At 36.9% G+C, this 11,819-nt stretch overlaps 1 protein-coding gene across 1 annotated transcript; it reads left to right on the top strand.

Moving 5' to 3' along the window:
- Positions 1-5,542: 5,542 nt before the first annotated feature.
- On the top strand, positions 5,543-9,260 carry LOC132179767 (serine/threonine-protein kinase BRI1-like 2). Its single transcript, XM_059592537.1, has one exon. It carries the CDS (start codon positions 5,642-5,644, stop codon positions 9,047-9,049), a length of 3,408 nt encoding a protein of 1,135 aa, XP_059448520.1. The 5' UTR covers positions 5,543-5,641; the 3' UTR covers positions 9,050-9,260.
- The last annotated feature ends 2,559 nt before the right edge of the window (positions 9,261-11,819 follow it).

The following is an 11,819-nucleotide window of genomic DNA, read 5'->3' as shown; positions in this document are numbered from 1 at the left end:
TATATATATATATATATATATATAGACGCGGATTGGCTCCCTTTCTTAAGCTCAGGTCGGAGCATAACAGAGGACCTCATCTCATATTACAGCCTATGATTTATAAATCTCTTATGAAGTAACCGTGTTCAGCTTATGAAAACATGTTCTCCATGTGTATATTACTCACTAAGTTGTGGATTTATGCTTTTATCTTTTCGCTTGTAAAACATGTGTTATTTTATGTTGACCTTTATTATGATGTAGAAACTAAGGAAAAAGAAACCCTTTTTCCTGAAGGCCTAGAGGATCTAGCCAGGCTGATCTTTGAGTAGTTCAATCCAAGTTTGTCTGATTACTTAATGATTGGTAGTGTATATCCTATAATGTGACCCTGGCATGGAGAATTGTTTGGACACAGTTGATTATGAACACATCTTTGATGTTACTCAGAATTAATTATCTTATTACGCAAGTGTTAACGCATTTCACTATAGGCGCTTTGACGAGGGTGTTAAGATCCTTTGGTCTTATTTCTCCGTAAGTAACATGGGGAGGCGTATCATGAAATTAATTATTAGTTAATTAATTTTTCATAGTGTTACATTTAATTTACTACTAAGACACACAAAATCCAAGAGGCATCTTAACAGAACCACTTATGCGTGGTACTATAGCTAGTGACCTCATGCATTCAATGGTTGTACAACTTAATCTTCTTATTAATTGATTTTTTGGATTTAATTGTCTGATTTTATTTTTAAAGTTTTTATTTTTATTATTTTTAAAGATTTCCACTTCGATGACATCTTTATATGTGATTGGTGTCTGACTGTCTTGTGGTTTTATATAATGATTTTACTTCCGCATAACTATTTTATATTGCTGCATAATTATTATTGATTGCATAGGGGTCTAAAGAATTGTTTTTATACTTATTGTCGCAACGAGTACGTATTCTTTGTAGTAAGCGAGAAACTCGATGACGTTTCGAGAAAAATTTAGAAATATTGTAAATGTATACCATGATATCCTGTTCGATTTCTTCTTATTGTAGTAGTTGTTGTTGTTGTTTTTTTTTTTTTTTTTTTGTTATTTCAACATCCCCCTCCCAAAAAAAAAAAAAAAAAATCAAGGTTGGTACGTAGTCTTAAATTATCGAAAGAAAAAATAAAATAAAATTGTTGTTTTTATTTTAAACAAAAATGAATGAAATCGGATATCAAAATTTATTAATTAACTATCACTTTGATTGTTTGACCACCTGTCTAAAACATCTTTTACAATAAAAACACATTTTTTATCCCTCAATTATTTTTCCACACCTGCAACTTCATAAGCCTAAAAAAGAGTTGAAAGGACTTGTAATTTTATTCATAATCATTCACACCCACATAGAAGCCATCTTATTCCTTCAAGATTTTTACCCAAGCTGACATAAAAGGACATTTTATATCATTTGCACGACTCATGCTATTCGATCACAGTTCCAGTCCCATATAGACTAAACTAGACCACATATACCGCCACAATGCAATGACTGAATTTAAATGCCTTCGATGTTTTTGCCCCTTTTTTTAATTATAACTATGTTGCAATCTTTCTATATCATAATTTGTCATACCATTGTCAGCCTCCTCCACTCAAGTCCCTAACATTCTCGTCAGGGTCCATGTCATAAAGTGCCTCAACACCGTATCATGTTACTAAGTTGCTTTGATGCCATTTATAACAATCCAAAAAAACGTTAACCACATTAAATGGACTAGTTGAACTTGCAATTGGAGCTTCCCATATATAATCACTTATAAAATACAATCTCACTTATTTAGAAATCAATGTAAGACTTGTGTTAGACCGAGTCTTTGATTATTTCATCTGAAAACGAATTGGTATCCAATGAGAGAAGTCAAAGTCTTTTATGGCATTTAATTCGTAATCCGCAAAGCATGTTCTAAGAGCCATCTACGTGAGCAATGCAGCACTTTGGCACCTTAAACAACTTGCACGTATAATTAAGTACTTTAATAATTTACTCACTCAAAATAAGCAGTTTACCTTTTTAATATGAGACTAATTTTTCATAATGTCACATTTTTCTCCATGGAGGAGAGTTTGATAAGAAGGTGTTAAAGCAAATGGTGGGCCCAGAACCAGCTAAAAAGTCGACCTTTAACGTTAAGATAGAGATGGTTTGAACCACTTAAGAGTCATAGAGGGTGAAGATTGAATAAGAGGGTGGTCAGCCCAGCTTGGTAAGCAAGAAGAAGAAAAAAAAAAGCAAAGGAAGGAAGGAAATGGGGGCATCATAACCTTCCATGCCATTAACACACAGCTTATTGATGCGGTTCCTATGTGGGCCTCCATTTGTTTAGTCCCTCCAACAATGCGTATTTTTATTTTTTAGTGAAGCAACATTTGCACTAATTGATCTGTGTAATGATTCCACTTCAAATTTCATCACATGGGCCCCACAGTGCACCATCTTTGCCTTTGTTAAAAATCTCCCCCATTCTGCCTAATTGTGATTATGATTTAAGGATTAATCAGGGAGTGAGTGCATAAGAGGGTCATCTGTAATTTATTCTCTATTCATTATTTCCATGTATATATGTTTGGGCTAATAATTTTTTTGGTACTTGGATTTTAATGTTTTTATTTTTTCCTCCCTATATTTTAAAAAGGACAAATCTAGTATCTCAAATTTTAGAAAAGACCGAATCATCACTTCCGTTAATTTTCGTTCATCCCAATTAACGATATGGGGTGACCGGCCACCCCCAGTTTGACCTCAGCCACCCCCAAGGCCAAATGGGGTGGTTTAGTCACCCCAAGGGCTAAAAAAGGGTGGCCGAAACCACCCCAAGGCCCTTGGGCCACTCTCAAGGCCAAAGGAATGGACGGAAATTAACAGAGGTGATGATTTGGTCTTTTCCAAAATCTGATGTACTAGATTTGTCTTTTTTAAAACCTATGAAAAAAAAAAAAAAAAAAAACATTAAAACCCAAGTACCAAAAAAGTTATTAACCCAATATATTTTTGATATATTTGTTCAAGTTTGATGGGTATATATATATATAAGGCTGTGCGTGGGGCAAAGACTATCAGCAATCCCTTGCATGTACTCCTAATTTAATTTAAGTACCATCATATGCAGGAATCTGACATTCGAGTGTATTACTCTTAGAAATAGGAGTGCAATATGAATCTTTAGGAAAGAAAAGAACAAAGTTTATAGTTAATGAATTCAAATTAGAGAAATGTTTATTTTTTTTATTTTTTCATCTTTTGCTTATCTTTTGTTCATCTCGGTATAAAAAACGAGCAAATTTACTATTAAATTTGTGAGACCTACATGTGGGCTCTACAAAGATTCATGTTATACATCATTTTTTTTAACTATTTTTTAATTATTTCTTTTTAAAATTATTGGATTTGTAGACTTATGTGGGTCTAATACAAATTTAATGGAAATCTACCCTTTTACTATACGGAAATGAATGAAAAATGAGATGGAGAATGATTTTTATCATTTATCGTCCTACAAATTATTAGTGAATTTTAAAAAAGAGATGGTTAAGAAATGGATATCTAACCTCTCTTCAAATTAAGTGTCATGAGGACAAAAGAAAAATTGGAGATAACGGGTCAACATTAATGTTAAAAACCCAAAAAAATGAATTAAAAACATTATCAATATGATATGCCCAAGCTGTTAATTAAGAAAACTGTTCTAAAAACCCTATGAAATAAAACGAAAACCAAGCGGATGAGAACTTGAGACTCGTGTATTTCACTCTCCTAATGTGGAGGAACCACAGACAAAAATACTGTTTGAATCATGACTTTTTGAGTGTTCCTAGTTTTGTATTTTGAAAAATGTTTTCGGTTTTTGAAAACTGAGAAATGTTTCGTTGGGTGCCAAATATGAAAACTTTTTTAAATAATTATATTTGAAAAGCATTTCTTCAAAAAACAAAAAGGAAAAACCTATTGAGTTTTGATCCTTTATAAATTATCAAATCACTCCATGAATTATTTTATTTTTTTATTTTTTTTATCTTTTAACATCTTGAGTTTATTATGATTATCAAATCCATCATTCCATCATATTTTGTACAAATTTCGTCAATTTTTTTCAAAGCACTAATAATTACGACTACACCATTTATCAAAAATAATAATAATAATAATAATAATAATAATAAAGGTAGCCACCCGTGTGTGAGTGATGGGGGCTCGCTGTCAAATTGTCAATGGGATGGCACCTTCCAATTTTCTTTTCTTTTTTTTTTCTTTTTTTTTTATTAAAAAAAAATAAAAAATTGGAGCATGTATTTTAAACAATCTTAAATAATTATAGAAGATTTTTTTTGAAAATCTTTTGTGTTTTCTTTTATAAAAAGTGATTTATTTTTTGTATTTTGAAAAGTATTTTTGAAAACAAAAACTAAAAGATTTAGGGGTAATTATCATTTCCCCCATAAACTACCACTCGATTACCATATACTTTCATCAACTAACAACTTTACATTATGACCTTATCAAACTACCATTTCGTTACTAAAACTTTCATTCCGTGAGTTAAGGTCGTTAAGTCGAACATTCAACCCATCACGTACACGTAAAGTTGGTAGTTGATGAGGGTATATGGTAATCGAGTGGTAGTTTCATGGGGGAAAATGATAATTACCAAAAAAAAAAAAAATGCATACGCATTCAAGGCATGTGATGCACACGTAAAGGGTTGACTGTCCGATTTAACGAACTTGACTGACAGAAGAAGGGTTTTGGTAACGAAATGGTAGTTTAATGGAATCGTAATGTAAAGTTGGTAGTTGATGGGGTATATGTATATCGAGTGGTAGTTCATGGGGGAAAAAGATAATTGCTCCTTAGATTTATACAAGAGACACATATAAGAATGTGTTTGGATAACAAGTCTTTGATAAATGCAAAGGAAATTTAGTGCTCAATTGAATTGACAAGGAGCCTAGAAAAGAGAAGAAAAAAACAAAAAGAAAATGAGATGAACCAACTTTCCCCAAGGATGCTCGATATGCATGAACCAAGTCTGAAAATGAGAGACAAATTGATAAATAAAACGTACGAGATCGGCACCGGAGTTGTTTAATGGAAAGCTGCCTGCACTGTTTCTCATAATATCCTCACAACCATCAACCAGGGAAACATTCCCACGCTCACTGACAGACAGTGGCCCTTGGATCAAGCACAGAACAATATTGTTTTTGCTATAAAGCACCGATCTCAGATACACCTTGTCTGTGGGTCCCTTTCCTTTTGACTAAAAGTCAAATCAATCCTCTCACTAAATTCTCTCTCCCCCCTCTCCCTCTACAAATTCTAGTACTCAAAAAAAAAAAAACCCCCCGTATCATATCACTACATACCTACCAACAACTTTAATCCAATTCCTTCCTTTTCTTATTCCTTCCCACGTTCCCTCTTTTTTCCATTTTGTAAATCACAAAAAAAAAAGCAATTTCTTTTCCAAAAGCTTCCCCCTCTGCTTTGCACAACAAATTCTCATCATAGCCACCAGCCTCTCTCTTTCTCTCTCTACACACTATTACACAACACAATCCCTCTCCATTCTTGTGTTTCCTTCTCCTCAGTTGTGTTCCTGCAACTTGTCTGTCCATGGAGAGCAAACCACCTCAGCTTTTCTATCATGTTATTCTACCAGCTCTCTTCATGCTGTCTGTTTTCGCTCCTGGGACTAAACAAGACGGATTCTCGTCAACGATCAAGACGGATGCACAAGCTCTTCTTATGTTCAAGAAGATGATACAGAAGGACCCAAATGGAGTTTTATCAGGGTGGGAGCTTGATAAGAATCCGTGCAGCTGGCATGGAGTTTCATGCTCTTTAGGCCGAGTGACTCAGCTCGATCTTACCGGGTCTAGCCTTTCCGGGAGTATCTCCTTCGACCATTTGACTTCTCTAGATATGTTGTCGGTTCTAAAACTATCTTACAATTCGTTTGCCATAAATGCCACTTCTTTGCTTCAGCTTCCATATGCTTTGAAACAGCTTGATCTGTCTTTTAATGGTGTTATTGGCTCTGTCCCTGATAATTTTTTCTCCAAGTGTCCCAATCTTGTTGTCGTGAATCTGTCGTTTAGCAACATGACAGGTTCTTTACCTGAAACTCTTTTGTTGAATTCTGATAAGCTGCAGCTTCTTGACCTCTCTTACAACAATCTAACGGGGTCGATTGCTGGTTTGAAAATTGACAAGTCTTGCAGTTCCTTGCTGCACCTTGATCTGTCTGGAAACCGTTTGATTGGTTCCCTGCCAAACTCCTTCTCAAACTGCAGCAGTCTCCAAATTTTGAGCCTATCTTTCAATACCCTCACAGGGGAAATCCCAAGAACGTTTGGCCAGCTCAACAGTCTACAGAGATTGGATCTCTCTCACAATCAGCTCACAGGCTGGATCCCTTCAGAACTGGGAAATGTGTGCGACTCACTCTTAGAGCTTCAGCTTTCTTATAATAACATTTCAGGTTCAATTCCAGCCTCCTTCTCCTCTTGTTCTTGGCTGCAGATTCTTGATATGTCTAACAACAATCTATCTGGTGCCTTACCGGATTCCTTGTTTCGGAACCTTGGTTCATTGGAACAATTGTTGTTGAGTAATAATCTCATCTCTGGATCATTTCCTGTTTCTGTATCATCTTGCAAGAGCTTGCGAATTGTTGATTTCAGCTCCAACAGGATTTCTGGTGTCATTCCGCCAGATATATGTCCAGGAGCTGCCTTGCTTGAGGAATTGAAAATGCCGGATAATCTCATCACGGGAGAAATCCCGGCCGAGCTATCTCTGTGTTCACAGCTGAAGAGAATTGATTTTAGCCTAAACTATCTCAATGGCTCAATCCCGCCAGAGCTTGGAAAGCTTAAAAATCTTGAGCAGCTGATAGCTTGGTTCAATGGATTGGAAGGAAAAATCCCACCAGAGTTGGGCAACTGCAGCAATCTCAAGAATCTTATTCTCAATAATAACCAACTGAGCGGTGAAATTCCACTTGAATTGTTCAAATGCAGTAATCTGGAATGGATATCACTCACAAGTAATGGACTCACAGGAGAAATCCCAAGGGAATTCGGCCAGTTGACAAGATTGGCTGCTTTGCAACTCGGAAACAACAGCTTGAGTGGGCAGATACCAAGAGAGCTAGCGAATTGCAGCAGTTTGGTTTGGCTGGACTTGAACAGCAACAAGCTTACTGGGGAGATCCCATCTCGGCTTGGGAGACAGCAAGGCGCAAAGGCATTGAGTGGAATTCTTTCTGGCAACACTTTGGTGTTTGTGCGTAATGTGGGAAATTCATGCAAAGGAGTCGGAGGTTTGTTGGAATTTTCCGGAATTCGACCTGAAAGACTACAGCAAATCCCGAGTCTGAGGACTTGTGTTTTCACCAGATTGTACTCTGGTGCAGTCCTAAACCTCTTTACGAAGTACCAAACTTTGGAGTATTTGGATCTTTCTTACAATGAGCTTCGTGGGAAAATCCCTGACGAATTTGGGGACATGGTAGCCTTGCAAGTTCTTGTAATAGCCCACAACCAGTTATCTGGTGAGATTCCGGCGTCACTTGGCCAGCTCAAAAATTTAGGTGTCTTTGATGCATCACATAACAGATTGCAGGGTCATATACCAGATTCCTTCTCCAACCTATCATTCTTGGTGCAAATTGATCTATCCAACAATGAATTAACCGGAGAAATTCCAACAAGGGGTCAACTAAGCACCCTTCCTGCAACCCAGTATGCGAACAACCCGGGACTTTGCGGGGTTCCGTTGCCTGAATGCCAGAATGACAACAGCGAGCCTGCATCAATTCAAAGTGGGGATGGTAACAGTGGAAGTCGGAAGCCGGCAGCTGTGTCATGGGCAAATAGCATTGTGTTGGGGATTCTCATTTCAATTGCTTCTGTCTGCATTCTGATTGTGTGGGCAATTGCAATGCGTGCGAGGCGGAGGGAGACAGAGGAAGTCAAGATGCTTAACAGCTTGCAAGCAACCCATGCAGCCACCACATGGAAGATTGACAAAGAGAAAGAGCCTTTGAGCATTAATGTGGCAACTTTCCAAAGGCAGCTCAGGAAGCTTAAGTTCTCCCAACTCATTGAGGCTACCAATGGCTTCTCAGCAGCAAGCCTTATTGGGTGTGGAGGGTTCGGAGAAGTGTTCAAGGCCACGTTGAAGGATGGGTCAAGTGTTGCAATCAAGAAGCTCATACGACTGAGCTGCCAGGGAGACCGAGAATTCATGGCCGAGATGGAAACTCTGGGGAAGATCAAGCATAGAAATCTTGTGCCTCTGTTAGGTTATTGCAAAATTGGAGAGGAGAGGCTCCTAGTGTACCAATTCATGGAGTATGGAAGCCTAGAAGAAATGCTCCATGGGAGAATAAAGACAAGAGATCGACAGATTCTGACATGGGAGGAAAGAAAAAAGATTGCTAGAGGTGCAGCTAAAGGACTCTGTTTCCTGCATCACAACTGCATCCCACACATCATACACCGGGACATGAAGTCGAGCAATGTCCTGCTTGACCATGAAATGGAAGCAAGGGTTTCCGATTTTGGAATGGCAAGGCTCATAAGTGCACTTGACACCCACCTCAGTGTAAGTACTCTTGCAGGCACACCTGGATACGTGCCACCAGAGTACTACCAAAGCTTCCGCTGCACAGCGAAAGGTGATGTCTATTCCTTTGGGGTTGTCCTCTTGGAACTCTTGACAGGAAAACGCCCAACCGACAAGGATGATTTTGGAGATACAAACTTAGTAGGGTGGGTGAAAATAAAAGTAAGAGAAGGGAAGCAAATGGAAGTGATAGACCCAGAGTTGCTTTCAGTGACAAAAGGTACTGATGAAGCAGAAGCTGAAGAAGTCAAAGAGATGGTGAGGTATCTGGAAATAACATTGCAGTGTGTGGATGATTTCCCTTCCAAGAGGCCTAACATGTTGCAGGTTGTGGCCATGCTGAGAGAGCTCATGCCTGGATCAGCCAATGGAAGCAGCAACAGCGGTTGAACCATGGCTTTGTTTCCGTTGATTATGTTTAGTGTATGCAGATAAGGCTTGTAAGAATTATTGATCAGCTGTTGAAAGTGTTTCCTGTACCTATTTTACCACTCTTATCTCTGTTGTTTGGTTGATTACTGTACCAGTCAGAGAGAGCATATTTGTGGCTTAAAACTAATGCAAATGCCTTACAGTCATGGAGAAAGACTTGTCTAGGACATTGATAACTTATTATGACACAAAGTGTTGCTGCATCTTAATATGAAGAGACTAGTATTTGATCAAGTGAGTTATTAATAATGAAATTATTTGGTTAATTGAATTAGAAATGTTTTGGGGCACTTTTTCTTCTTTTTGGAGTGCTGTCCAGAGATATCGAGTGGGCATCAAACTTGGCTTATAAACTAAAGCCCAACACTCACATCAGCCTAGGAGGTACTAAAGGCTTGCAATTAAATCAATCAGGCGTGAAGGCTCACAAACAGACAAGAATACTCATGCAATGAATAGTGATGTAATAATGAGTTCACTAGTGATGCCAGCAATAATTTCAATGACATGGAAAATATGGTTCAACAAAGGAAGTCAGTGAAAAGAACAATGGCATGAACTCAACAAGTACACACGAAATAAGAAAAAGTAGGGAGTAAGGGAGATAGGATGTGGGTGAGTCACTCCTCCCCTACCTTGTTCTTTTGGAAGAGTGATTTATCTCCCTCTCTTTCTCTGATGGGTTAGTTAGTTCCCTTTGGGATATTATTTTGAGAATATGCTTAAGGGACTTTAGCACTTGCTTAGCCTATTCTCGGATTATTTCCTTTCTCCTGACTCGATTTGAATTTGGTTGCTTGTGTTCATGCATGCACCCTCACTTAGCCAAACAAAGTCTTATTAAGGTTTTCACAACCTAGGTTTTCTTTAAGATCCTATAGCTATGATGTTATTTCCCTTGGACTCTAACCAAACAATTTTACTATAATGCCCTCAAATTTAAACTGATCAAATTCAATTGACTTGGAGAGTGCTACTGGCAATGCCTCCAGATTGATTAACTGGTAACCGAATAGTGGTATCACCCATAAACCTAATAGAGTAAAAACATACGAAAAGTGAAAATACATTATGTGAGATTGCTAAATATAATTACCGATTAATAGAAATATATATCATCAATTACAGACTCATATGAACATGAAACAAATACCTAACCAAATCCAGAGGCGGACCTATGTGCATGCTTGTGGGGGTCTTGGCAACCCCAAAGCTTTGTAAAAATTGATTTTTAGCCATATAAAAATTTGATTTTATAAGTATGTCACCCCCAAACAATAATTTATTCCCACCTCACTAACAAATTGCCCTCCTCACGTCACTCCCAACTCAAATCTTCTCCTTGAGCTGGCTGTATTTTTTTTTTTTTTTTGGGGGGGGCCTTGGCAACCCCAAAGCTTTGTAAAAATTGATTTTTAGCCATATAAAAATTTGATTTTATAAGTATGTCACCCCCAAACATTAATTTATTCCCACCTCGCTAACAAATTGCCCTCCTCACGTCACTCCCAACTCAAATCTTCTCCTTGAGCTGGCTGTATTTATTTATTTTTTTTTTTTTTGGGGGGGGTGGGGGGTGCAAAAGTTGACTTATGTATGGGTATGGGGCATTTAAAGACGAATTTGCCCCCCTTCTTACAAATCTAATGTTATCAAAAGTGGACATATATGGGTAATTTTCTTGGATTTTTATTGTTTTATACTTACAATTTCATACTTGCAGTTCAGTCTCAATTCTCAAACCTCTTTATGCAATCTCCAATCTCGCCCCCAACCCCTGATTTGCAGAATGATTGGGTTCACTTCATGCCATGGCATAGCAATGGAGATGCCAAAGTTTTTTGTTTTTTTATTTTTTTTATTTTTAGTTTTTATGTCTATGATAAATTTAAAAAAACTTTTGTATTTGAAAGCCAATTTTTTTTTAAACATGATTTTATGGACATATAATTTTTGTATCAACTTATGACTTAGTATGAAATTAAGTCTAAAACATGTTTGCTTTTATTTACATAAACACACGCGTACACATATTTTTTTTTTAAGTATATCTATTTACATATTTATTTATTTATATAAGTTTGGACCCCCAGACAAAAATTTCTGGTTTCGCCCCTGACCAAACCTGATTATGAAAATCATTCGTTTGGCATCTTCATTCTAACGAATTTTCTCATTCTATGATCTAAGTGTTGGAGATTATGCCCCAAATCCTAGTGATTTTATATCCATGTTGACATTCAAATGTTTTAATGAATATATGTTCTATTCACTAATTAAATGATTTGAGCATATGGCATATAAAATATCTTTTACATGTTTATTATCGAAGTTCATATTTAATATGCATGTGAAAGGTCCTAAAATAACATTGAATATGGCTATGGGTGTGAGTTAACATTGTCACACAAGGTCTTAGTCCATAGTCCTTGTAATCTTAAACGTATAAAGTTCGTAGTCGATAAATGAAACAGGGACATTTTATTTTAAGAAATATCGTTACACATTGGATCTTCATGATCTACCTTGATTAAGCGAAGCAGTGACTTCGGATCGACGTGTAAGTTCTGAGACCCTAAGGCACTAAACGGACGAAGGAGTTGTCTTTCCACAATGAATGGTTACAAGGATCGTGTAATATTTCCAAGAGCAATAAACATACAATATTATCAAGTTAAATGAATGCAATATAGAGCATGCACATCACAACCATAAAACAAGGATTTGT

Source organism: Corylus avellana, chromosome ca4, assembly GCF_901000735.1.
Source record: "Corylus avellana chromosome ca4, CavTom2PMs-1.0".
In the NCBI taxonomy this organism is placed as follows: Eukaryota; Viridiplantae; Streptophyta; class Magnoliopsida; order Fagales; family Betulaceae; genus Corylus; species Corylus avellana.
Note: the sequence above shows the minus strand (reverse complement) of the source record. Positions and strands in the feature narration are given on the sequence as shown.

Coding starts and splice junctions, on each gene's coding strand:
- LOC132179767 (XM_059592537.1), top strand. CDS start 5,642: ATGGAGAGCAAACCACCTCAGCTTTTCTATCATGTTATTCTACCAGCT.